Source organism: Carcharodon carcharias, chromosome 30 (genome assembly GCF_017639515.1).
Source record: "Carcharodon carcharias isolate sCarCar2 chromosome 30, sCarCar2.pri, whole genome shotgun sequence".
NCBI lineage: Eukaryota > Metazoa > Chordata > Chondrichthyes > Lamniformes > Lamnidae > Carcharodon > Carcharodon carcharias.
Genome location: NC_054496.1, coordinates 32,701,966 through 32,729,918, shown reverse-complemented (window position 1 = coordinate 32,729,918; position 27,953 = coordinate 32,701,966). Strand labels below are relative to the sequence as shown.

General features: G+C 57.5%; 1 protein-coding gene across 1 annotated transcript in view; it reads right to left on the bottom strand.

The window, feature by feature from the left end:
• Nucleotides 1–9,922: 9,922 nt before the first annotated feature.
• The window catches only part of LOC121271204 (volume-regulated anion channel subunit LRRC8D-like), a 397,497-nt gene continuing 379,466 nt past the window's right edge, over nucleotides 9,923–27,953 (bottom strand). The window contains exons 3-4 of the mRNA XM_041176985.1: nucleotides 27,355–27,452; nucleotides 9,923–13,566 (exon numbers count right to left, since the gene is read on the bottom strand). Coding sequence (XP_041032919.1) covers nucleotides 11,063–13,564 — 2,502 coding nt within the window. The 5' untranslated portion in view covers nucleotides 13,565–13,566; nucleotides 27,355–27,452 and the 3' untranslated portion in view covers nucleotides 9,923–11,062. The remainder of the gene's footprint in view (nucleotides 13,567–27,354; nucleotides 27,453–27,953) is intronic.

Genomic DNA, 27,953 nt, shown 5'->3' with positions numbered 1-27,953 from the left:
TTTAAGGGAAATTAAAGAGGAAATACTAAGACATTTACAGTAGGTTGAGGAGGGAGTATTAGAAGATTTACAGGGAGACATGAGCGAGTATTTGGGGATTTACAAAAGGGTGAGGAGGGAGTATTATGAGATTTACGTGGGGTTCAGGAGGGAGTATTACAAGGTTTCTGATAGGGCGATGAGGGATCATGAGGAAAATAATGGGAGGAACAGGAGGGAGTATGAGGGGATTTATTGGAGGATGAGGCAGGAGTATTAGGAGATTTATGGGAGGAGAGGAGGGAGTATTAGGAGATTTATGGGAGGATGAGGAGTGTTAATTAGTAGAGTTAAGGGGGATATGTGTGACTTATGGAGGGATATGTGTGACTTATGGAGGGATATGGGTGACTTATGGAGGGATATGGGTGAGTTAAGAGGGGGTATGGATGAGTTAAGAGGGGGTTATGGATGAGTTAAGAGGAGGTATGGGTGAGTTAAGAAGGGGTATGGATGAGTTAAGAGGAGGAATGGGTGAGTTAAGAGGGGGTATGGGTGAGTCAGGAGGAGGTATGGGTGAGTTAAGAGGGGGTATGGGTGAGTTAGGAGGGGGTATGGGTGAGTTAAGAGGAGGTATGGGTGAGTTAAGAGGAGGTATGGGTGAGTTAAGAGGAGGTATGGGTGAGTTAGGAGGGGGTATGGATGAGTTAGGAGGGGGTATGGATGAGTTAAGAGGAGGTATGGTGAGTTAAGAGGAGGTATGGTGAGTTAAGAGGGGGTATGGGTGAGTTAAGAGGGGGTATGGGTGAGTTAAGAGGGGGTATGGGTGAGTTAAGAGGGGGTATGGGTGAGTTAGGAGGGGGTATGGATGAGTTAAGAGGAGGTATGGAGAGTTAAGAGGGGGTATGGGTGAGTTAAGAGGGGGTATGGGTGAGTTAAGAGGGGGTATGGGTGAGTTAAGAGGGGGTATGGGTGAGTTAGGAGGGGGTATGGATGAGTTAAGAGGAGGTATGGTGAGTTAAGAGGGGGTATGGGTGAGTTAAGAGGGGGTATGGGTGAGTTAAGAGGGGGTTATGGATGAGTTAAGAGGAGGAATGGGTGAGTTAAGAGGAGGTATGGGTGAGTTAAGAAGGGGTATGGGTGAGTTAAGAGGGGGTATGGGTGAGTTAGGAGGGGGTATGGATGAGTTAAGAGGAGGTATGGTGAGTTAAGAGGGGGTATGGGTGAGTTAAGAGGGGGTATGGGTGAGTTAAGAGGGGGTTATGGATGAGTTAAGAGGAGGAATGGGTGAGTTAAGAGGAGGTATGGGTGAGTTAAGAAGGGGTATGGATGAGTTAAGAGGAGGAATGGGTGAGTTAAGAGGGGGTATGGGTGAGTTAAGAGGGGGTATGGGTGAGTTAAGAGGGGGTATGGATGAGTTAAGAGGAGGAATGGGTGAGTTAAGAGGGGGTATGGGTGAGTTAAGAGGGGGTATGGGTGAGTTAAGAGGGGGTTATGGATGAGTTAAGAGGAGGTATGGGTGAGTTAAGAAGGGGTATGGATGAGTTAAGAGGAGGAATGGGTGAGTTAAGAGGGGGTATGGGTGAGTTAAGAGGGGGTATGGGTGAGTTAAGAGGGGGTATGGATGAGTTAAGAGGAGGAATGGGTGAGTTAAGAGGGGTTATGGGTGAGTTAAGAGGGGGTATGGGTGAGTTAAGAGGGGGTATGGGTGAGTTAAGAGGAGGAATGGGTGAGTTAAGAAGGGGTATGGATGAGTTAAGAGGAGGAATGGGTGAGTTAAGAGGGGGTATGGGTGAGTTAAGAGGGGGTATGGGTGAGTTAAGAGGGGGTTATGGATGAGTTAAGAGGAGGTATGGGTGAGTTAAGAAGGGGTATGGATGAGTTAAGAGGAGGAATGGGTGAGTTAAGAGGGGGTATGGGTGAGTTAAGAGGGGGTATGGGTGAGTTAAGAGGGGGTATGGGTGAGTTAAGAGGGGGTATGGATGAGTTAAGAGGAGGAATGGGTGAGTTAAGAGGGGGTATGGGTGAGTTAAGAGGGGGTATGGGTGAGTTAAGAGGGGGTATGGGTGAGTTAAGAGGGGGTTATGGATGAGTTAAGAGGAGGTATGGGTGAGTTAAGAAGGGGTATGGATGAGTTAAGAGGGGGTATGGGTGAATTAAGAGGGGGTATGGGTGAGTTAGGAGGAGGTATGGGTGAGTTAAGAGGGGGTATGGATGAGTTAAGAGGAGGTATGGGTGAGTTAAGAGGAGGTATGGGTGAGTTAAGAGGAGGTATGGGTGAGTTAGGAGGGGGTATGGGTGAGTTAAGAGGGGGTATGGGTGAGTTAAGAGGGGGTATGGGTGAGTTAAGAGGGTGTATGGGTGAGTTAAGAGGGGGTATGGGTGAGTTAGGGGGGGTATGGGTGTTTTAAGAAGGGGTATGGGTGTTTTAAGAAGGGGTATGGGTGAGTTAAGGGGGGTATGGGTGAGTTAAGGGGCGTATGGGTGAGTTAAGGGGATATGGGTGAGTTAGGGGGGGTATGGGTGAGTTAAGGGGATATGGGTGAGTTAGGGGGGGTATGGGTGAGTTAGGGGGGGTATGGATGAGTTAAGAGGGGGTATGGGTGAGTTGAGGGGGTATGGGTGAGTTAGGGGGGTTATGGGTGAGTTAAGGGGGGTATGGGTGAGTTAAGAGGGGGTATGGGTGAGTTAAGAGGGGTATGGGTGAGTTAAGAGGGGTATGGGTGAGTTAAGAGGGGGTATAGGTGAGTTAAGGGGGGTATGGGTGAGTTAAGAGGGGGTATGGGTGAGTTAAGGGGGCGATGGGTGAGTTAAGAGGGGATTATGTGTGAATTAAGGGGGGTATGGGTGAGTTAAGAGGGGGTATGGGTGAGTTAAGAGGGGATATGGGTGAGTTAAGAGGGGATATGGGTGAGTTAAGAAGGGGTATGGGTGAGTTAAGAGGGGGTACAGGTGAGTTACAGAGGAGTTTCGGCCTCCAGTTTGATGATCAGTCCATTGGGATCTAGGGCACAGCCCTGGCCTTGCACCAGCTCAGGATCCCTGCGGCCCAGCAGTGGACACCTTGACCAGAAGAGGATGATGAACTGGGGCCTCGGGCTGGGACACAGTGATGTTGAGGAAATGGCCGATATAGTCCCAAATCATCATAGAGTGTTTGAATTGCAAGCTAATCGAATGCAGGAGGTGGGATTTAATTGGGGACTCACTGTGCCCAGAAATAGAGACAGACACAGAGGCTTTCTCTGTGGGAGTCCTTCCTTTGTCCATCGGGAAGTTGGCCTGGAGTGTTTTGCACATGGTAGTCCCATGTAATATTATTTTAAATCACTTCACGTACTCGCCAGCTGCCTATAATTTCTGTGGCCTGGAGGACTCTGCTTTAGCAATTATTCATTCATGGGGATGTGGGCGTCGCTGGCTGGGTCATTATTTATTGCCCATCCCTAATTGCCCTTGAGAAGGTGGTGGTGAGCTGCCTTCTTGAACCACTGCAGTCCATGTGGTGTAGGTACACCCACAGTGCTGTTAGGGAAGGGGGGTCTGAGTTGGACCCAGCGACAGTGAAGGAACGGCGATACAGTTACCAGGCAGAACAGTGTGTTTCATCTTTACGTCGAATGTGTGAAGTTACAGCCCCAGTTCCATTATCTAAGGGGGATGCTCTTCAATTTCAGGCTGCACTTCAGCCTCACACTTCTGATCTGTGTCCACCCAGTGAAGGGTGGGGAGCGGGGAGCAGACAGATCAGAGGATCTCCTCGTGGATCTGCTCTTGGGCCTGGCCAAGGTGGGCATTAACAGGGAGGGCCAGGCAGCAGGCGGGTGAGGGGGCTGTTTGCCTTGCTGCTGTAGTAATGCCTGTGACCGGGTGTCCCTGGAGAGGGACCATGCACTGTCCACCGGTAAGCTTGAGGCCTTCTGCGAGTGGGAGATGCTGGAATGTATCATCAACCGCAGGATTGACATTTAAAATTTAGTTATTAAGCTTCCTTTAAAGTTTGTTTGTTTTTGTTTTGTTTGGTTGTGTTACAGTGCAGTGCAGTAAGGCCCATTGAGTGTTACTAAACAGAAAGAGGCAAAGACTGAAACGAATAATTGGGTTCGGAGATATATGCTTGTAATGTGTAAATCTGTAAATAACTGTATGGGTGTGTAACGACTGGCTCTATTTCTAATCTTCACCAGATGACATCACAGAAGATAACAGTGTGAAGTTTTGTAGGTGGTGCTATTCCCCTGAATCTGTTATCAGTTACCCTGGTCCTTCTAGGTGATAGAATTCCAGACTTTGGAATGTGATTTTGAAGGAAGCTTGGTGAGTTGCTGCAGTGCATCTCGTAGATGGCACACACTGCTATCACTGTGTGCCAGTGGTTGAGGGAATGAATGTTTAAGGTGGTAGGAATGTATTGCGTGCAGTTCTGGAATCCACATTATAGGAAGGATGTGATTGCACTGGAGAGGGAGCAGAGGAGATTCACTCCTGGGCTGGAGAGTTTTAATTATGAGGAGAGATTGGATAGACTGGGGTTATTTTCCCTGGGGCAGAGGAGATTGAGGGGGGACATGATCGTGGTGTATAAAATGATGAGGGGCATAGATAGGATAGACAGGAAGGAACTTTGTCCCTTGGTGGAGGGATCAATAACCAGGGGGCATAGATTTAAGGTAAGGGGCAGGAGGTTTAAAGGGGATGTGAGGAAGACGTTTTTCACCCAGAGGGTGGTGGGAATCTGGAGCTCACTGCCTGAAAGGGTGGTAGAGACAGAAACCCTCATAACATTTAAGAAGTATTTGGATATGCACTTGCGATGCCGTAGCTATGGGGCCTAGTGCTGGAAAATGGGATACGAATAGTTAGGTACTTGTTTGACTGGCGCAGACTCGATGGGCCGAAGGACCTTTTTCTGTGCTGTAGACCGCTATGACTATGTGGTGCTGATCAAGCGGCTGCTTTGTCCTGGATGGTATGGAGCTTCTTGAGTGTTGTGGGAGCTGCATTCATCCAGGGAAATGGGGAGTATACCATCACAATCCTGACTTGTGCCTTGTAGATGGTGGAAGGGCTTTGGGGAGTCAGGAGGTGAGTTACTCACTGCAGGATTCCCAGCCTCTGACCTGCTCTTGTATCCACAGTATTTATGTGGCTAGTCCAGTTCAGTTTCTGATCAATGATAACCCCCAGAATGTTGATAGTGGGGGATTCAGTGATGGTAATGCCATTGAATTGTTGATGGTTAGATTCTGTCTTGTTGGAGATGCTCATTGCCTGACACTTGTGTGGTGCGAATGTTACTTGCCACTTGTCAGCCCAAGCCTGGATATTGTCCAGGTCTTGCTGCATTTGGACATGGGCTATTTCAGTATCTGAGGAGTCGCGAATGGTGAACATTGTGCAATCATCAGCGAACATCCCCATTTCTGACCTTATGATGGAAGGAAGGTCATTGATGAAGCAGCTGAAGATGGTTGGGCCAAGGACACTACCCTGAGGAACTCCTGCAGTGATGTCCTGGAGCTGAGATGACTGACCTCCAACAGCCGCAGGGAAAACAAAAACAGAATTACCTGGAAAAACTCAGCAGGTCTGGCAGCATCGGCGGAGAAGAAAAGAGTTGATGTTTCAAGCCCTCATGACCCTTCAACAGAACTGAGTGAATCTAAGGAGAGGGGTGAAATATAAACTGGTTTAAGGTGGGGGGGGGGAGGGGGGAGGTGGTGGGGTGAGGTGTGTGGTTGTAGGGACAAGCAAGTGGTGATAGGAGCAGATAATCAAAAGATGTCACAGACAAAAGAACAAAAGAACACAGAGGTGTTGAAGTTGGTGATATTATCTAAATGAATGTGCTAATTAAGAATGGATGGTAGGTACAGCTCTTGTGGGGGGTGGGGTGGAAAGGCTAACAGGGCATAAAAGGTTTAAAAATAATGGAAATAGGTGGGAAAAGAAAAATCTATATAGATTATTGGAAAAAACAAAAGCAAGGTGGAAGAAACAGGAAGGGGGTGGGGATGGAGGAGGGAGTTCAAGATCTAAAGTTGTTGAATTCAATATTCAGTCCAGAAGGCTGTAAAGTGCCTAGTTGGAAGATGAGGTGTTGTTCCTCCAGTTTGCGTTGGGCTTCACTGGAACAATGCAGCAGGCCAAGGACAGACATGTGGGCAAGAGAGCAGGGTGGAGTGTTAAAATGGCAAGTGACAGGGAGGTTTGGGTCATTCTTGTGGACAAACCGTAGGTGTTCTGCAAAGCAGTCGCCCAGTTTACGTTTGGTCTCTCCAATGTAGAGGAGACCACATTGGGAGCAACGAATGCAGTAGACTAAGTTGGGGGAAATGCAAGTGAAATGCTGCTTCACTTGAAAGGAGTGTTTGGGCCCTTGGACGGTGAGGAGAGAGGAAGTGAAGGGGCAGGTGTTGCATCTTTTGCGTGGGCTTGGGGATGTGCCATAGGTGGGGGTTGAGGAGTAGGGGGTGATGGAGGAGTAGACCAGGGTGTCCCAGAGGGACGATCCCTACGGAATGCCACCTGGGGGTGAAGGGAAGATGTGTTTGGTGGTGGCATCATGCTGGAGTTGGCGGAAATGGCGGAAGATGATCCTTTGAATGCGGAGGCTGGTGAGGTGATAAGTGAGGACTAGGGGGACCCTATCACGTTTCTGGGAGGGAGGAGAAGGCGTGAGGGCGGATGCGCGGGAGATGGGCCGGACACGGTTGAGGGCCCTGTCAACGACCGTGGGTGGAAAACCTTGGTTAAGGAAGGAAGACATGTCAGAGGAACTGTTTTTGAAGGTAGCATCATCGGAACAGATGCGAGGGAGGCGAAGGAACTGAGAGAATGGGATGGAGTCCTTACAGGAAGCGGGGTGTGAGGAGCTGTAGTCGAGGTAGCTGTGGGAGTTGGTAGGCTTGTAATGGATATTGGTGGACAGTCTATCACCAGAGATTGAGACAGAGAGGTCAAGGAAGGGAAGGGAAGTGCCAGAGATGGACCACGTGAAAATGATGGAGGGCTGGAGATTGGAAGCAAAATTAATAAATTTTTCCATGTCCCGACGAGAGCATGAAGCAGCACCGAAGTAATCATCGATGTACCTGAGAAAGAGTTGTGGAAGGGGGCCGGAGTAGGACTGGAACAAGGAATGTTCCACGTACCCCATAAAGAGACAGGTATAGCTGGGGCCCAGGCGGGTACCCATAGCCACACCTTTTATTTGGAGGAAGTAGGAGGAGTTGAAGGAGAAATTGTTCAGTGTGAGAAAAAGTTCAGCCAGACGGAGGAGAGTAGTGGTGGATGGGGATTGTTTGGGCCTCTGTTCAAGGAAGAAGCTAAGGGCCCTCAGACCATCCTGGTGGGGGATGGAGGTGTAGAGGGATTGGACGTCCATGGTGAAGAGGAAGCCGTTGGGGCCAGGGAACTGGAAATTGTTGATGTGACGTAAGGTGTCAGAGGAATCACGGATGTAGGTGGGAAGGGACTGGACAAGGGGAGAGAGAAGGGAGTCAAGATAACAAGAGATGAGTTCTGTGGGGCAGGAGCAAGCTGACACGATCGGTCTACCGGGACAGTTCTGTTTGTGGATTTTGGGTAGGAGGTAGAAGCGGGCCGTCCAAGATTGGACGACTATCAGGTTGGAAGCTGTGGGAGGAAGATCTCCAGAGGAGATGAGGTCAGTGACAGACCTGGAAACAATGGCTTGATGTTCAGTGGTGGGGTCATGGTCCAGGGAGAGGTAGGAGGAAGTGTCTGCGAGTTGTCGCTAAGCCTCTGCGAGGTAGAGGTCAGTGCGCCAGACAACAACAGCACCACCCTTGTCAGTGGGTTTGATGACAATGTTGGGGTTGGACCTGAGAGATTGGAGTGCAGTAAGTTGAGAGAGAGACAGATTAGAATGGGTGAGAGGAGCAGAGAAATTGAGACGACTAATGTCACGCCGACAGTTCTCAATGAAAAGATCAAGAGAAAGTAAGAATCCAGAGGGAGGGGTCCAGGTGGAGGGAGAATATTGGAAGTGGGTAAAAGGATGGGGAGACGACTCCTGCCCAAAGAAATGAGCATGGAGACAAAGATGGCGGAAGAAGAGTTCAGCATCATGCCGAGCCCGAAATTCATTGAGATGAGGGCGTAAGGGTTTGAAACTAAGTCCTTTGCTGAGCACTGAACGTGAGCCACTGAACTGAGCATTGAGCCACAGGGAAAAGCCTGGGATAGAACAGGGCAGGGATGGAGTTCTGTTGAAGGGTCATGAGGACTTGAAACGTCAACTCTTTTCTTCTCCGCCGATGCTGCCAGACCTGCTGAGTTTTTCCAGGTAATTCTGTTTTTGTTTTGTGATGGAGGAACAATGATGGTTTTGACTCACTGACTGTGCCCCCCATCCCCCACCCCCACCCCCACCCCAGATGCTGACTTGTGTGTTGATCAAAGGGAATAATTATCTTTCAAGAATCTCAAACCAAATCTCTACATTGTTTATTTCCAGATAAAATCACAGTGCATGACAACCAGCTCGACACTCAAATCGTCCAGGGTTACGAGTGGTTAGCTGGTTAGTGTCCCCCAGGTTACGAGCGATTAGCTAGTTAATCAGTTCCTTAGTTTGTTTTGTGAATTGTTAACTCATTGATTGAAGCTTGAATCATCGAAACCTTCAGCCTATTTGTTAAGGACACTGAGGATTGAAAATCACAACAAGTTCTCCAGACTAATTCAGTTTCTCCTTCATGCTCAAGCAGATTTTGAACAATAAATCTGCTTTCAACCCAAAAGTGTGGCATCCACACAGCTACCCTATCAATCCTCCTCTTCTATTGTTTGCTCCTTATCCAGGGCTCCCCGTTTAAAGGGGGTCAACAGTTAGTGACATTCCCCCTCTCCTGGGTCATTCTTGTCCTATAGGCAATGTTTCGCCTCTAGCATCGAGTAACAGTGAGAGTTTACCCAATACTCATCCATAGCTGGCCTATCATCCCCAGCCACAACATGGGAAGGTGGTCTGTACAATTACTCACACCCCTTTACCCCAGTCCTCAGCCCACTATCATTATTAAAGCACACTACCTTGATCTCACAGTGCTAACCAATGCCTGATAGTTCCTTTATACACTGCTCAGGAGAGCCAAGGAACAAAAACCTGACCTCCAATCGACTGTCTAAACTGACACGATACCCTGCAGCCAGCAGCCACACACCCCTCCCCCCCTGCACTGGCGCACTGGCTCACCACCCACCCCCCCACCCCCCCACATCCCACCCCAACACACACTGCACTGGCTCACCACCCCCCCAACACACACACACACACACACACTGCACTGGCTCACCCCTCCCCCCCCACCCCACTACTGCACTGGCTCACCCCACCCTCACCCCCACCCCCACCCCCAGCACACACACTCACACACACACACACACACTGCACTGGCTCACCACCCCCCCAACACACACACACACACACACACACACACACACACACACTGCACTGGCTCACCCCTCCCCCCCCACCCCACTACTGCACTGGCTCACCCCACCCTCACCCCCACCCCCACCCCTAGCACACACACTCACACACACACACACACACACACACACACTGCACTGGCTCACCACCCCCCCAACACACACACACACACACACACACACACACTGCACTGGCTCACCACCCCCCCAACACACACACACACACACACACACTGCACTGGCTCACCCCTCCCCCCCCACCCCACTACTGCACTGGCTCACCCCACCCTCACCCCCACCCCCACCCCCAGCACACACACTCACACACACACACACACACACACACACACTGCACTGGCTCACCCCCCCCCAACTACTGCACTGGCTCACCCCCGCCCCCCAACTACTGCACTGGCTCACCCCGCCCCCCCCCCCCCACTACTGCACTGGCTCACCCCTACCCCCCCCACTCCCCACTGCATCAATTTGCCCCTCCCCCTCCGGCAGATCCTCAGCTTCTCAAACACTGAGCTCAGTGGAACTGTCTGAAGGACAGGAGGAAATCAATTGCAATTTGAAACATTCTGAGTTCAGACTGCATTATTTTCTTTACACTTGTCAAGTTTCTTCATGTTCATCACTAATACCTTCCAGTTCTGAAAAAAAATAATTAAACCTAAATTGTTAACTTGTCCATTCTCTCCACAGATTCAGGGTCTTTCCAGCAGGGGCTGATTTGAATTTTTTAAGCTTGATATGGTGTTTCTGTAAGTGGACACAGTGCGTGTTGAGTGAGAGAGAGAGAGAGAGAGAGACGGAGGAGCAGGGTGAGGGAGAGAGAGGATGACAGAGGGGGAGAGGGGAGAAGGGGGAGAGGGGTAGCAGAGCAAGAAAGAGAGAAAGGGAGAGCAGAGCCGAGTGAGAGAAGGCCGGTACAGACATGATGGGCCGAATGGCCTCCTTCTACAACCATAACAATTCTGAGATTGTGTGAGAGAGATAGGGGTAGCAGAGGGAGAGAGAGGGGAAGAGAGAGAGGTGGGGGGCCATAGTACAGAGAGAGAGAGAGAGAGAGAGAGAGCGGGGGTCAGCAACAAAAGAGAAAGGGTGCAGAGTGTGAGAGAGAGAGAGCAAGAAGGAAATTGGTTGAGCACAGGAGAGAAATAAACTTGCAGGGTTACAGAGAGACAGTGTGGGTAAAGGACTGACCTTACTCTACAGGATTGCTCTACAGAGAGTCTCTCTCTCTCTCAGGGTTAGACACGCAGCACAAGTAATGGTATATTTTAATGCATCCCTCAGAGTGATTATTGTCTATTGTGCTAATACACAGAGGCATCTACTAACTCCTAAAAGTGTGCCTCGAGGTAACATCTCTGTCTAAGTTTTGATTCTAGTCACCAGCTTTGTTTGTGACACTAGTCGAGCTTTAGTCCAGTATAACACGAGTGAACTTTAGTGGATTTAAAATTCTCTAAGTGATAATGCTCAGGGTCTAACCCGACCTGAAAACAACATTGGCTGCAAACTAGAGAGAGCTGACCCAATGAGAGAAACTCCACTGGATCACTCTGGGAGGTCAGTGATCCAATGATAAGAGACTCTGTAACTCTAGAGAGACAAATTAAACAATAGAAATAAAGTCTTGGTCTGTGAGGTTATCTTTGACCTCGATCGGAAGGTGATCAAACAGAAGGTCTTCAACGATGAGATTGTTCTTCTTCAGTAACAGACAACTGCCAATCTCAGGTGGAATCCTCTCCAAGTGATTTCCTTTCAGCTCCAGGTAGCTCAGTTGCGTCAAATGTCCGATTTCGGGGGGAATATGAGTGATACAGTTCTGCCCCAGCTGTAAGGTCTTCAATTTGAGGCAGTGGAAGAGCTGGAGACACAGGGTCTCCACTTTGTTCTTGGTGATAGCGAAGTGCTGCAGGTTCTGTAGCAGGTGAATGTCTGGTGGGACAGCCGTGAGCAGGTTGTGACTGAGGTCCAGGTGCCGCAGTTTTCTCAAGGTGAAGAGGGCGCTGGGCAAGGACTCCAACTTGTTGTTGGAGAGGTAAAGCTGCTCGAGGTTCCTGATGAGGCTGATGGTCGTTGGGATGGAAGTGATGGCATTGTGCCAAAGTTTAAGGCAGGAGAGTCTCTTGAGATGCTGGAAGCTAATGATCTCCTCGATGGTCTGGATGTTGTTGGATTTCAAGTCTAGCTTCTGCAGGCTGGCGAGGCTGAAAATGGCGTGTGGGATCCTCTCGAGCTCACAGTTCTGCAGCTCCAGCTCGGAGAGGTTGGCCAGCTTCTTCAGGTTGTTAAGGACCAGTAATCTGGTGCCATCATTCTGAATGACCAGCTTGGACAAGTGGGTAGCGAGCTCCATAACGTTCGAAGGGATTTTGGAGAGATTGCTCTTCATGATGAGAATTTTGAGATGCCTCAGCTCCTTCAGGGACTCCAGGCCAATGGCCTTGTTGGTCTCAGAGTTCAGGTTGCCAGAAAGGTGTAGTTCCGCCAGGTTTTTCAGTGAGTACACCCAGAGCGGGATCTCCCCAATGTCAGTGAACTTGATGTGCAAAATGTGAAGATGGTCCCTGAGGAAGTTGAAGGCAATCTGGTCAACTTTTGCAGGGCAGTGATAAAGGTAGAGCTCCCTCAGAGCCACCATCTGGGAGATTTTAGCTGGCAACCGAACATCAGGGATTAGCTCCAGCTTCAGCACCTCCAGGTCGCTCATGTCGAAGACTGCTTTCGGAATCCCGGACAGCATGAAGAGCTGCAGCTCCAGCTTGCCCTGCATGTTTTTCGAGACGTGCTGCCTCAGCTTCTCATAGGTCCACTCGTGGTTGAGGTTCATCTCGAGCAGTTTGCTCTCACAGCCTTCCGACAGGAAGATGGCAAACCTCTTGGAGTAGAGCTGATCGTACTGGTCCGCCATGTGCAGGAGAAAGGCAAAGTCATTCTTCACGTCGGGAATGTCACTGAAATTACTCTCCTCACGCACCTTCTCAAAGGAATATTCCTTCAGCGACCCGCGGAAGAGCCAGAACAAGGTGTAGAGACACACCAGTCCGTACAGTGCGATCAGAATGATGTAGCTGATCAGCAGCTTCTTCAGCATGTAGGCCATGCTGTGAGTACAGAAAAAGACAGAGTAGCCGGTGACATTTTTAATCTTGGGCTTGCAGATGTGCTTAAACGTAATCGAATTGACAAAGGTGAAGGTGTAGCACAGGATGATGAGGAATTTGAGGGCCTTCACCACCGTCTGACCAACGTAGAACTTGTAGATCAGGTCCCCGTCCTCCGTGTGGGCCCGGAATCGGCGCACCTTTTCAAAGAGGGCCTTGGCCTGCTCGCCATCCTGTTTGTCCAGGATGTTCATCGAAGGTGAGCCGCTGACCGGAGGTTCAAAGGTCACCTCGGGGCAGGAGGTCAGCGAGGAGCTGGTGTCAGAGTTCTCACTGGGCTCCAGCGTCACCGACTTGAACATTTTCGTCCTGTTCTGGCTGTTTTCCGAGTCCTCGTTGGCCGTCTCGGAGACAGCCTTGGTGGTCCAGGGGGACTCGAAACACTTGCCCAGGATGGAGACAAAGTGCTCCACTTTGGAGGAGGTCTTTGGGAACTTGAACCAGAAGTTGCCGCTGACCAGCAGGATAATGGTGTGGACAAGGGCTACATAAGGGAAGTACTTTGAGTACCAGGGCAGGGCCTTCTGGTAACACACTTGGCTGATGTAGACATACTGCTGGTAGTCCAAGTTTGTCTTGTAGCCTCTGACCCTTGGCAGTCTGGTTGGAGATGGTGATTTGATTTCTGTCGGGCCCGAGGGTTTTATCTGCGACTCCGAGGTGGTGCGGCTGCCTCGCTCGACACTCCGAGGGCTTTCTGTAGGAGATTCCACCGTGCGAGTCTGAGACGTGGTTGTGCATGTGGTGCTCGTGTTTAGGCCTCGCACGTGGTCACAAGGCAGGCAGACGACCTTATCTTTCGAAATGAGCAGGGTTGCAGACAGGAGAGACACCATCAGCATAATGACCACCAAATAGTCCATCAGAACATCCCACCAGGGTTTGAGGAGGCGATGAGTGGGCTGGCTATCTGAGAGAGTTGCGAGTTCCGTCAGAGTGATCATAGCTACATGGAAGAACAGGGATGTTAGCAGCACAAATGAAAACATTTCGCCAAGTTTCCTCAGCGATCCCCATATCCCGCCCCCATCCCCACCCCCCCACGGGGGGAATACTCAGCATCAGACCCTCCCCCCTCTACCACCACATTACCCCTCTGAAACAGTTACCATTAGATCTCCCACTGCCTCATTCTCCCTAGCAGTGCACACACAATTACATTACCTCACACCCCCACCACCCCCCCACCAATTCCTTCTGGGATTAGGCACTCTCGCTGGTGCCCTGTGCGACTGGGCTGTCTCCCCCCAGTGCCCTGTGTGACTGGGCTGTCTCCCCCCAGTGCCCTGTGTGACTGGGCTGTCTCCCCCCAGTGCCCTGTGTGACTGGGCTGTCTCCCCCCAGTGCCCTGTGTGACTGGGTCCTGTCCCCCCAGTGCCCTGTGTGACTGGGTCCTGTCCCCCCAGTGCCCCTGTGTGACTGGGCTGTCTCCCCCCAGTGCCCTGTGTGACTGGGCTGTCTCCCCCCAGTGCCCTGTGTGACTGGGCTGTCTCCCCCCAGTGCCCTGTGTGACTGGGTCCTGTCCCCCCAGTGCCCTGTGTGACTGGGCTGTCTCCCCCCAGTGCCCCTGTGTGACTGGGTCCTGTCCCCCCAGTGCCCCTGTGTGACTGGGCTGTCTCCCCCCAGTGCCCCTGTGTGACTGGGCTGTCTCCCCCCAGTGCCCTGTGTGACTGGGCTGTCTCCCCCCAGTGCCCCTGTGTGACTGGGCTGTCTCCCCCCAGTGCCCCTGTGTGACTGGGCTGTCTCCCCCCAGTGCCCTGTGTGACTGGGCTGTCTCCCCCCAGTGCCCTGTGTGACTGGGCTGTCTCCCCCCAGTGCCCCTGTGTGACTGGGCTGTCTCCCCCCAGTGCCCCTGTGTGACTGGGTCCTGTCCCCCCAGTGCCCCTGTGTGACTGGGTCCTGTCCCCCCAGTGCCCCTGTGTGACTGGGCTGTCTCCCCCCAGTGCCCCTGTGTGACTGGGTCCTGTCCCCCCAGTGCCCTGTGTGACTGGGCTGTCTCCCCCCAGTGCCCTGTGCGACTGGGCCCTCCCTTCCTAAAGGCATAGGGGAGGCAAGGGTTGAGATCGTAGGGTCTCTGACCCAAATTTTTAATTCCTCTCTGACCCTGGGGGAGGTGCCAGAGGACTGGAGAACAGATAATGTGGATCCGCTATTTAAGAAGGATTGTAGAGAGAAGCCAGGGAACTACAGGCCAGTGAGTCTCACGTCAGTGGTAGGGAAACTATTGGAGAAAGTTCTGAAGGAGAGTATCTATCTCCAGTTGGAGAGGCAAGGTTTGATCAGGGATAGTCAGCATGGCTTTGTCAGATTGAGGTCATGCCTAACAAATTTGATTGAATTATTTGAGGAGGTGACCAGGTGTGTAGATGAGGGCAGTGCCGTTGATGTAGTTTATATCGATTTCAGCAAAGCCTTTGGCAAGGTCCCACATGGGAGACTTATAAAGAAGGCAAATGCACATGGGATACAGGGTAATTTGATAAGGTGGATTCAAAATTGGCTCAGTTGTAGGAGGCAGAGGGTGATGACAGGAGGATGCTTTAGTGACTGGAAGCCAGTGTCCAGTGGCATTCCACAGGGATCTGTGCTCACCCTATTATTTGTCATTTATATAAACGATATAGATGACTATGGATTAGTAAGTTTGCAGGTGACACAAAGATTGGCCGGGTGGTTAACAGTGAGGTTGAGTGTCTTGGGCTACAGGAAGATATAGACGGGATGGTCAAATGGACAAATGGAATTTAACCTTGAAAAGTGTGAGGTGATACACTTTGGAAGGAGTAATTTAACAAGGAAGTATTCAATGAACAGCATGACACTAGGAAGTTCTGAGAACAAAGGGACCTTGGTGTGCGTGTCCATATATCTCTGAAGGCAGAGGGGCATGTTAGTGGGGCGGTGAAAAAGGCATATGGGACACTTGCCTTTATCAATTGAGACATAGATTACAAAAGTAGGGATTTCATGTTGGAGTTCTATAGAACCTTGTTGAGGCCACAGCTGGAGTACTGTGTGTAGTTCTGGTCGCCACATTATAGGAAGGATGTGATTGCACTGGAGGGGGTACAGAGGAGATTCACCAGGATGTTGCCTGCGATGAAACATTTAAGCTATGAAGAGAGGCTGGATAGACTTGGGTTGTTTTCGATGGAGCAGAGAAGACTGAGGGGCGACCTGATTGAGGTGTACAAGTTTATGAGGGGCATGGACAGGGTGGATAGGGAGCAGCTGTTCCCCTTAGTTGAAGGGTCAGTCACGAGGGGACACAAGTTCAAGTTGAGGGGCAGGAAGTTTAGGGGGGATGTGAGGAAAAGCTTTTTTACCCAGAGGGTGGTGACAGTCTGGAATGCGCTGCCTGGGAGGGTGGTGGAGGCGGGTTGCCTCACATCCTTTAAAAAGTACCTGGATGAGCACTTGGCACATCATAACATTCAAGGCTATGGGCCAAGTGCTGGTAAATGGGATTAGTCGGTAGGTCAGGTGTTTCTCACATGTCGGTGCAGACTCAATGGGCTGAAGGGCCTCTTCTCCACTGTGATTGTGTGATTCTAATTCTGCGATTTCCCCACGCCTGGTGCCTAGTGGTGCTGGGCACTATCCTCCTCACCAGGCGCCCTTCGAGCCTAAGCACTATCCCCCCATGCGCTGTGATACTGGACCCTCCCCACCTTCCTGGTGCCCTGTGGTACCGGACCCTCTCCACCTTCCTGGTGCCCTGTGGTACCGGACCCTCTCCACCTTCCTGGTGCCCTGTGGTACCGGACCCTCCCCACCTTCCTGGTGCCCTGTGGCACTGGACCCTCCCCACCTTCCTGGTGCCCTGTGGCACTGGACCCTCCCCACCTTCCTGGTGCCCTGTGGCACTGGACCCTCCCCACCTTCCTGGTGCCCTGTGGCACTGGACCCTCCCCACCTTCCTGGTGCCCTGTGGGACCGGACCCTCCCCACCTTCCTGGTGCCCTGTGGCACTGGACCCTCCCCACCTTCCTGGTGCCCTGTGGCACTGGACCCTCCCCACCTTCCTGGTGCCCTGTGGCACTGGACCCTCTCCACCTTCCTGGTGCCCTGTGGCACTGGACCCTCCCCACCTTCCTAGTGCCCTGTGGTACCGGAACCTCCCCACCTTCCTGGTGCCCTGTGGCACTGGACCCTCTCCACCTTCCTGGTGCCCTGTGGCACTGGACCCTCCCCACCTTCCTGGTGCCCTGGGGCACCGGACCCTCCCCACCTTCCTGGTGCCCTGTGGCACTGGACCCTCCCCACCTTCCTGGTGCCCTGTGGCACTGGACCCTCCCCACCTTCCTGGTGCCCTGTGGCACTGGACCCTCCCCACCTTCCTGGTGCCCTGTGGCACTGGACCCTCCCCACCTTCCTGGTGCCCTGTGGCACTGGACCCTCCCCACCTTCCTGGTGCCCTGTGGCACTGGACCCTCCCCACCTTCCTGGTGCCCTGTGGCACTGGACCCTCCCCACCTTCCTGGTGCCCTGTGGCACTGGACCCTCCCCACCTTCCTGGTGCCCTGTGGCACTGGACCCACCCCACCTTCCTGGTGCCCTGTGGCACTGGACCCTCCCCACCTTCCTGGTGCCCTGTGGCACTGGACCCTCCCCACCTTCCTGGTGCCCTGTGGCACTGGACACTCCCCACCTTCCTGGTGCCCTGTGGCACTGGACCCTCCCCACCTTCCTGGTGCCCTGTGGTACCGGACCCTCCCCACCTTCCTGGTGCCCTGTGGCACTGGACCCTCCCCACCGTCCTGGTGCCCTGTGGCACTGGACCCTCCCCACCTTCCTGGTGCCCTGTGGCACTGGACCCTCCCCACCTTCCTGGTGCCCTGTGGCACTGGACCCTCCCCACCTTCCTGGTGCCCTGTGGGACCGGACCCTCCCCACCTTCCTGGTGCCCTGTGGCACTGGACCCTCCCCACCTTCCTGGTGCCCTGTGGCACTGGACCCTCCCCACCTTCCTGGTGCCCTGTGGCACTGGACCCTCCCCACCTTCCTGGTGCCCTGTGGCACTGGACCCTCCCCACTTTCCTGGTGCCCTGTGGCACTGGACCCTCCCCACCTTCCTGGTGCCCTGTGGGACCGGACCCTCCCCACCTTCCTGGTGCCTTGTGGCACTGGACCCTCCCCACCTTCCTGGTGCCCTGTGGCACTGGACCCTCCCCACCTTCCTGGTGCCCTGTGGCACTGGACCCTCCCCACCTTCCTGGTGCCCTGTGGCACTGGACCCTCCCCACCTTCCTGGTGCCCTGTGGCACTGGACCCTCCCCACCTTCCTGGTGCCCTGTGGCACTGGACCCTCCCCACCATCCTGGTGCCCTGTGGCACTGGACCCTCCCCACCTTCCTGGTGCCCTGTGGGACCGGACCCTCCCCACCTTCCTGGTGCCCTGTGGCACTGGACCCTCCCCACCTTCCTGGTGCCCTGTGGCACTGGACCCTCCCCACCTTCCTGGTGCCCTGTGGCACTGGACCCTCCCCACCTTCCTGGTGCCCTGTGGCACTGGACCCTCCCCACCTTCCTGGTGCCCTGTGGCACTGGACCCTCCCCACCTTCCTGGTGCCCTGTGGCACTGGACCCTCCCCACCTTCCTGGTGCCCTGTGGCACTGGACCCTCCCCACCTTCCTGTGCCCTGTGGCACTGGACCCTCCCCACCTTCCTGGTGCCCTGTGGGACCGGACCCTCCCCACCTTCCTGGTGCCTTGTGGCACTGGACCCTCCCCACCTTCCTGGTGCCCTGTGGCACTGGACCCTCCCCACCTTCCTGGTGCCCTGTGGCACTGGACCCTCCCCACCTTCCTGGTGCCCTGTGGCACTGGACCCTCCCCACCTTCCTGGTGCCCTGTGGCACTGGACCCTCCCCACCTTCCTGGTGCCCTGTGGCACTGGAGCCTCCCCACCTTCCTGGTGCCCTGTGGCACTGGACCCTCCCCACCTTCCTGTTGCCCTGTGGGACCGGACCCTCCCCACCTTCCTGGTGCCCTGTGGCACTGGACCCTCCCCACCTTCCTGGTGCCCTGTGGCACTGGACCCTCCCCACCTTCCTGGTGCCCTGTGGCACTGGACCCTCCCCACCTTCCTGGTGCCCTGTGGCACTGGACCCTCCCCACCTTCCTGGTGCCCTGTGGCACTGGACCCTCCCCACCTTCCTGGTGCCCTGTGGTACTGGACCCTCCCCACCTTCCTGGTGCCCTGTGGCACTGGACCCTCCCCACCTTCCTGGTGCCCTGTGGCACTGGACCCTCCCCACCTTCCTGGTGCCCTGTGGACCGGACCCTCCCCACCTTCCTGGTGCCCTGTGGCACTGGACCCTCCCCACCTTCCTGGTGCCCTGTGGCACTGGACCTCCCCACCTTCCTGGTGCCCTGTGGCACTGGACCCTCCCCACCTTCCTGGTGCCCTGTGGCACTGGACCCTCCCCACCTTCCTGGTGCCCTGTGGCACTGGACCCTCCCCACCTTCCTGGTGCCCTGTGGCACTGGACCCTCCCCACCTTCCTGGTGCCCTGTGGCACTGGACCCTCCCCACCTTCCTGGTGCCCTGTGGCACTGGACCCTCCCCACCTTCCTGGTGCCCTGTGGCACTGGACCCTCCCCACCTTCCTGGTGCTCTGTGGCACTGGACCCTCCCCACCTTCCTGGTGCCCTGTGGTACCGGACCCTCCCCACCTTCCTGGTGCCCTGTGGTACCGGACCCTCCCCACCTTCCTGGTGCCCTGTGGCACTGGACCCTCCCCACCTTCCTGGTGCCCTGTGGCACTGGACCCTCCCCACCTTCCTGGTGCCCTGTGGCACTGGACCCTCCCCACCTTCCTGGTGCCCTGTGGCACTGGACCCTCCCCACCTTCCTGGTGCCCTGTGGCACTGGACCCTCCCCACCTTCCTGGTGCCCTGTGGCACTGGACCCTCCCCACCTTCCTGGTGCCCTGTGGCACTGGACCCTCCCCACCTTCCTGGTGCCCTGTGGCACTGGACCCTCCCCACCTTCCTGGTGCCCTGTGGCACTGGACCCTCCCCACCTTCCTGGTGCCCTGTGGCACGGACCCTCCCCACCTTCCTGGTGCCCTGTGGCACCGGACCCTCCCCACCTTCCTGGTGCCCTGTGGCACCGGACCCTCCCCACCTTCCTGGTGCCCTGTGGCACTGGACCCTCCCCACCTTCCTGGTGCCCTGTGGCACTGGACCCTCCCCACCTTCCTGGTGCCCTGTGGCACTGGACCCTCCCCACCTTCCTGGTGCCCTGTGGCACTGGACCCTCCCCACCTTCCTGGTGCCCTGTGGTACCGGACCCTCCCCACCTTCCTGGTGCCCTGTGGCACTGGACCCTCCCCACCTTCCTGGTGCCCTGTGGCACTGGACCCTCCCCACCTTCCTGGTGCCCTGTGGTACCGGACCCTCCCCACCTTCCTGGTGCCCTGTGGCACTGGACCCTCCCCACCTTCCTGGTGCCCTGTGGCACTGGACCCTCCCCACCTTCCTGGTGCCCTGTGGCACTGGACCCTCCCCACCTTCCTGGTGCCCTGTGGCACTGGACCCTCCCCACCTTCCTGGTGCCCTGTGGTACCGGACCCTCCCCACCTTCCTGGTGCCCTGTGGCACTGGACCCTCCCCACCTTCCTGGTGCCCTGTGGCACTGGACCCTCCCCCACCTTCCTGGTGCCCTGTGGCACTGGACCCTCCCCACCTTCCTGGTGCCCTGTGGCACTGGACCCTCCCCACCTTCCTGGTGCCCTGTGGCACTGGACCCTCCCCACCTTCCTGGTGCCCTGTGGCACTGGACCCTCCCCACCTTCCTGGTGCCTTGTGGCACTGGACCCTCCCCACCTTCCTGGTGCCCCTGTGGTACCGGACCCTCCCCACCTTCCTGGTGCCCTGTGGCACTGGACCCTCCCCCACCTTCCTGGTGCCCTGTGGCACTGGACCCTCCCCACCTTCCTGGTGCCCTGTGGTACCGGACCCTCCCCACCTTCCTGGTGCCCTGTGGCACTGGACCCTCCCCACCTTCCTGGTGCCCTGTGGCACTGGACCCTCCCCACCTTCCTGGTGCCCTGTGGCACTGGACCCTCCCCACCTTCCTGGTGCCCTGTGGGACCGGACCCTCCCCACCTTCCTGGTGCCCCTGTGGTAATGGACCCTCCCCACCTCCTGGTGCCCTGTGGCACTGGACCCTCCCCACCTTCCTGGTGCCCTGTGGCACTGGACCCTCCCCACCTTCCTGGTGCCCTGTGGCACTGGACCCTCCCCACCTTCCTGGTGCTCTGTGGCACTGGACCCTCCCCACCTTCCTGGTGCCCTGTGGTACCGGACCCTCCCCACCTTCCTGGTGCCCTGTGGTACCGGACCCTCCCCACCTTCCTGGTGCCCTGTGGCACTGGACCCTCCCCACCTTCCTGGTGCCCTGTGGCACTGGACCCTCCCCACCTTCCTGGTGCCCTGTGGCACTGGACCCTCCCCACCTTCCTGGTGCCCTGTGGCACTGGACCCTCCCCACCTTCCTGGTGCCCTGTGGCACTGGACCCTCCCCACCTTCCTGGTGCCCTGTGGCACTGGACCCTCCCCACCTTCCTGGTGCCCTGTGGCACTGGACCCTCCCCACCTTCCTGGTGCCCTGTGGCACTGGACCCTCCCCACCTTCCTGGTGCCCTGTGGCACTGGACCCTCCCCACCTTCCTGGTGCCCTGTGGCACCGGACCCTCCCCACCTTCCTGGTGCCCTGTGGCACCGGACCCTCCCCACCTTCCTGGTGCCCTGTGGCACTGGACCCTCCCCACCTTCCTGGTGCCCTGTGGCACTGGACCCTCCCCACCTTCCTGGTGCCCTGTGGCACTGGACCCTCCCCACCTTCCTGGTGCCCTGTGGCACTGGACCCTCCCCACCTTCCTGGTGCCCTGTGGCACTGGACCCTCCCCACCTTCCTGGTGCCCTGTGGCACTGGACCCTCCCCACCTTCCTGGTGCCCTGTGGCACTGGACCCTCCCCACCTTCCTGGTGCCCTGTGGCACTGGACCCTCCCCACCTTCCTGGTGCCCTGTGGCACTGGACCCTCCCCACCTTCCTGGTGCCCTGTGGCACTGGACCCTCCCCACCTTCCTGGTGCCCTGTGGCACTGGACCCTCCCCACCTTCCTGGTGCCCTGTGGCACTGGACCCTCCCCACCTTCCTGGTGCCCTGTGGCACTGGACCCTCCCCACCTTCCTGGTGCCCTGTGGCACTGGACCCTCCCCACCTTCCTGGTGCCCTGTGGCACTGGACCCTCCCCACCTTCCTGGTGCCCTGTGGCACTGGACCCTCCCCACCTTCCTGGTGCCCTGTGGCACTGGACCCTCCCCACCTTCCTGGTGCCCTGTGGCACTGGACCCTCCCCACCTTCCTGGTGCCCTGTGGCACTGGACCCTCCCCACCTTCCTGGTGCCCTGTGGCACTGGACCCTCCCCACCTTCCTGGTGCCCTGTGGCACTGGACCCTCCCCACCTTCCTGGTGCCCTGTGGCACTGGACCCTCCCCACCTTCCTGGTGCCCTGTGGCACTGGACCCTCCCCACCTTCCTGGTGCCCTGTGGCACTGGACCCTCCCCACCTTCCTGGTGCCCTGTGGCACTGGACCCTCCCCACCTTCCTGGTGCCCTGTGGCACTGGACCCTCCCCACCTTCCTGGTGCCCTGTGGCACTGGACCCTCCCCACCTTCCTGGTGCCCTGTGGCACTGGACCCTCCCCACCTTCCTGGTGCCCTGTGGCACTGGACCCTCCCCACCTTCCTGGTGCCCTGTGGCACTGGACCCTCCCCACCTTCCTGGTGCCCTGTGGCACTGGACCCTCCCCACCTTCCTGGTGCCCTGTGGCACTGGACCCTCCCCACCTTCCTGGTGCCCTGTGGCACTGGACCCTCCCCACCTTCCTGGTGCCCTGTGGCACTGGACCCTCCCCACCTTCCTGGTGCCCTGTGGCACTGGACCCTCCCCACCTTCCTGGTGCCCTGTGGCACTGGACCCTCCCCACCTTCCTGGTGCCCTGTGGCACTGGACCCTCCCCACCTTCCTGGTGCCCTGTGGCACTGGACCCTCCCCACCTTCCTGGTGCCCTGTGGCACTGGACCCTCCCCACCTTCCTGGTGCCCTGTGGCACTGGACCCTCCCCACCTTCCTGGTGCCCTGTGGCACTGGACCCTCCCCACCTTCCTGGTGCCCTGTGGCACTGGACCCTCCCCACCTTCCTGGTGCCCTGTGGCACTGGACCCTCCCCACCTTCCTGGTGCCCTGTGGCACTGGACCCTCCCCACCTTCCTGGTGCCCTGTGGCACTGGACCCTCCCCACCTTCCTGGTGCCCTGTGGCACTGGACCCTCCCCACCTTCCTGGTGCCCTGTGGCACTGGACCCTCCCCACCTTCCTGGTGCCCTGTGGCACTGGACCCTCCCCACCTTCCTGGTGCCCTGTGGCACTGGACCCTCCCCACCTTCCTGGTGCCCTGTGGCACTGGACCCTCCCCACCTTCCTGGTGCCCTGTGGCACTGGACCCTCCCCACCTTCCTGGTGCCCTGTGGCACTGGACCCTCCCCACCTTCCTGGTGCCCTGTGGCACTGGACCCTCCCCACCTTCCTGGTGCCCTGTGGCACTGGACCCTCCCCACCTTCCTGGTGCCCTGTGGCACTGGACCCTCCCCACCTTCCTGGTGCCCTGTGGCACTGGACCCTCCCCACCTTCCTGGTGCCCTGTGGCACTGGACCCTCCCCACCTTCCTGGTGCCCTGTGGCACTGGACCCTCCCCACCTTCCTGGTGCCCTGTGGCACTGGACCCTCCCCACCTTCCTGGTGCCCTGTGGCACTGGACCCTCCCCACCTTCCTGGTGCCCTGTGGCACTGGACCCTCCCCACCTTCCTGGTGCCCTGTGGCACTGGACCCTCCCCACCTTCCTGGTGCCCTGTGGGACCGGACCCTCCCCACCTTCCTGGTGCCCTGTGGCACTGGACCCTCCCCACCTTCCTGGTGCCCTGTGGCACTGGACCCTCCCCACCTTCCTGGTGCCCTGTGGCACTGGACCCTCCCCACCTTCCTGGTGCCCTGTGGCACTGGACCCTCCCCACCTTCCTGGTGCCCTGTGGCACTGGACCCTCCCCACCTTCCTGGTGCCCTGTGGCACTGGACCCTCCCCACCTTCCTGGTGCCCTGTGGCACTGGACCCTCCCCACCTTCCTGGTGCCCTGTGGCACTGGACCCTCCCCACCTTCCTGGTGCCCTGTGGCACTGGACCCTCCCCACCTTCCTGGTGCCCTGTGGCACTGGACCCTCCCCACCTTCCTGGTGCCCTGTGGCACTGGACCCTCCCCACCTTCCTGGTGCCCTGTGGCACTGGACCCTCCCCACCTTCCTGGTGCCCTGTGGCACTGGACCCTCCCCACCTTCCTGGTGCCCTGTGGCACTGGACCCTCCCCACCTTCCTGGTGCCCTGTGGCACTGGACCCTCCCCACCTTCCTGGTGCCCTGTGGCACTGGACCCTCCCCACCTTCCTGGTGCCCTGTGGGCACGGACCCTCCCCACCTTCCTGGTGCCCTGTGGCACTGGACCCTCCCCACCTTCCTGGTGCCCTGTGGCACTGGACCCTCCCCACCTTCCTGGTGCCCTGTGGCACTGGACCCTCCCCACCTTCCTGGTGCCCTGTGGGACCGGACCCTCCCCACCTTCCTGGTGCCCTGTGGCACTGGACCCTCCCCACCTTCCTGGTGCCCTGTGGCACTGGACCCCTCCCCACCTTCCTGGTGCCCTGTGGGCACCGGACCCTCCCCACCTTCCTGGTGCCCTGTGGTACCGGACCCTCCCCACCTTCCTGGTGCCCTGTGGCACTGGACCCTCCCCACCTTCCTGGTGCCCTGTGGCACTGGACCCTCCCCACCTTCCTGGTGCCCTGTGGGCACTGGACCCTCCCCACCTTCCTGGTGCCCTGTGGCACTGGACCCTCCCCACCTTCCTGGTGCCCTGTGGCACTGGACCCTCCCCACCTTCCTGGTGCCCTGTGGCACTGGACCCTCCCCACCTTCCTGGTGCCCTGTGGCACTGGACCCTCCCCACCTTCCTGGTGCCCTGTGGCACTGGTCCCTCCCCACCTTCCTGGTGCTCTGTGGCACTGGACCCTCCCCACCTTCCTGGTGCCCTGTGGCACTGGACCCTCCCCACCTTCCTGGTGCCCTGTGGCACTGGACCCTCCCCACCTTCCTGGTGCCCTGTGGGCACCGGACCCTCCCCACCTTCCTGGTGCCCTGTGGCACTGGACCCTCCCCACCTTCCTGGTGCCCTGTGGCACTGGACCCTCCCCACCTTCCTGGTGCCCTGTGGCACTGGACCCTCCCCACCTTCCTGGTGCCCTGTGGCACTGGACCCTCCCCACCTTCCTGGTGCCCTGTGGCACTGGACCCTCCCCACCTTCCTGGTGCCCTGTGGCACTGGACCCTCCCCACCTTCCTGGTGCCCTGTGGCACTGGACCCTCCCCACCTTCCTGGTGCCCTGTGGGACCGGACCCTCCCCACCTTCCTGGTGCCCTGTGGCACTGGACCCTCCCCACCTTCCTGGTGCCCTGTGGCACTGGACCCTCCCCACCTTCCTGGTGCCCTGTGGCACTGGACCCTCCCCACCTTCCTGGTGCCCTGTGGCACTGGACCCTCCCCACCTTCCTGGTGCCCTGTGGCACTGGACCCTCCCCACCTTCCTGGTGCCCTGTGGCACTGGACCCTCCCCACCTTCCTGGTGCCCTGTGGCACTGGACCCTCCCCACCTTCCTGGTGCCCTGTGGCACTGGACCCTCCCCACCTTCCTGGTGCCCTGTGGCACCGGACCCTCCCCACCTTCCTGGTGCCCTGTGGCACTGGACCCTCTCCCACCTTCCTGGTGCTCTGTGGCACTGGACCCTCCCCACCTTCCTGGTGCCCTGTGGCACTGGACCCTCCCCACCTTCCTGGTGCCCTGTGGCACTGGACCCTCCCCACCTTCCTGGTGCCCTGTGGCACTGGACCCTCCCCACCTTCCTGGTGCCCTGTGGCACTGGACCCTCCCCACCTTCCTGGTGCCCTGTGGCACTGGACCCTCCCCACCTTCCTGGTGCCCTGTGGCACTGGACCCTCCCCACCTTCCTGGTGCTCTGTGGCACTGGACCCTCCCCACCTTCCTGGTGCCCTGTGGCACTGGACCCTCCCCACCTTCCTGGTGCCCTGTGGCACTGGACCCTCCCCACCTTCCTGGTGCCCTGTGGCACTGGACCCTCCCCACCTTCCTGGTGCCCTGTGGCACTGGACCCTCCCCACCTTCCTGGTGCCCTGTGGCACTGGACCCTCCCCACCTTCCTGGTGCCCTGTGGCACTGGACCCTCCCCACCTTCCTGGTGCCCTGTGGCACTGGACCCTCCCCACCTTCCTGGTGCCCTGTGGCACTGGACCCTCCCCACCTTCCTGGTGCCCTGTGGCACTGGACCCTCCCCACCTTCCTGGTGCCCTGTGGCACTGGACCCTCCCCACCTTCCTGGTGCCCTGTGGCACTGGACCCTCCCCACCTTCCTGGTGCTCTGTGGCACTGGACCCTCCCCACCTTCCTGGTGCCCTGTGGCACTGGACCCTCCCCACCTTCCTGGTGCCCTGTGGGACCGGGACCCTCCCCACCTTCCTGGTGCCCTGTGGCACTGGACCCTCCCCACCTTCCTGGTGCCCTGTGGCACTGGACCCTCCCCACCTTCCTGGTGCCCTGTGGCACTGGACCCTCCCCACCTTCCTGGTGCCCTGTGGCACTGGACCCTCCCCACCTTCCTGGTGCCCTGTGGCACTGGACCCTCCCCACCTTCCTGGTGCCCTGTGGGACCGGACCCTCCCCACCTTCCTGGTGCCCTGTGGCACTGGACCCTCCCCACCTTCCTGGTGCCCTGTGGCACTGGACCCTCCCCACCTTCCTGGTGCCCTGTGGCACTGGACCCTCCCCACCTTCCTGGTGCCCTGTGGCACTGGACCCTCCCCACCTTCCTGGTGCCCTGTGGCACTGGACCCTCCCCACCTTCCTGGTGCCCTGTGGCACTGGACCCTCCCCACCTTCCTGGTGCCCTGTGGCACTGGACCCTCCCCACCTTCCTGGTGCCCTGTGGCACTGGACCCTCCCCACCTTCCTGGTGCCCTGTGGCACTGGACCCTCCCCACCTTCCTGGTGCCCTGTGGCACTGGACCCTCCCCACCTTCCTGGTGCCCTGTGGCACTGGACCCTCCCCACCTTCCTGGTGCCCTGTGGGACCGGACCCTCCCCACCTTCCTGGTGCCCTGTGGCACTGGACCCTCCCCACCTTCCTGGTGCCCTGTGGCACTGGACCCTCCCCACCTTCCTGGTGCCCTGTGGCACTGGACCCTCCCCACCTTCCTGGTGCCCTGTGGCACTGGACCCTCCCCACCTTCCTGGTGCCCTGTGGCACTGGACCCTCTCTGTCACTGATATTAAACACGATGTGGGCCGCTCCAATATAGTCCAAAGCTTTGGATACTTAATGTTGCCATGGAGATAGCCTCTAAATCATTCTAATGTATAATGCATCAAACAACTTAACACAATTGTTTAAAGCCTGTACACCAGACTAGTTTTGGAATTACTCAACATTTCCTGAAGTTGATGTTATTCCAATTGAATCTCCTAATCTAAAACATTGGGATTGAAAATCTGTAGAAGACTTGCTGAGAGTCATCCATAGAACAGGCAGAGTGACGTACCTGCTGGAATGTCAAACTGCAAGGATGTTCCTGATTAAATCTCCAGTTGGTACTGCAAGTCCAGACAAGGTTGGTGCTCTTGATCGGCACTCAGAGATCTGCGGGTGGAAAGGTTAGAGTTTAATGTCCTGTTCCAACTGGCCTTGGCGATGGCCCTGCAGTCAAATAGCCTTTCAACTCTCACTGGCCAGTCTCACACCAGATAGCCAGGGATGGGCTGGAGAAAGTTATTTCCCCCTGAGATGTCGAGATCATAGGGCCTGTGATCCAGACCCGGGTCCCTGGGTCTATGGAGTACAGGAATAGGAGGAGGCCATTCAGCCCTTTGAGCCTGTTCTGTCACTCAGTTAGGTTCCGCTCTGTATTTCTAATTCGTTCACCTCTCTTTATTCTGTCACCCTAGCTGTCCTTGCCCAACGAAATTCTCTCAATGGAGAGACAAACAGAGTTAACATTTCAGGTCAATGGTCTTTCCAGTGAAGGAATACCCAGAGTTCCTGATCATCCCGAAACATTATCTCTCTTTCTCTCTCCACCAATGCTGTCTGACCTGCTGAGCTTTTCTAACATTTTCTGTTTTTAATTATTTGAGCCCCCGC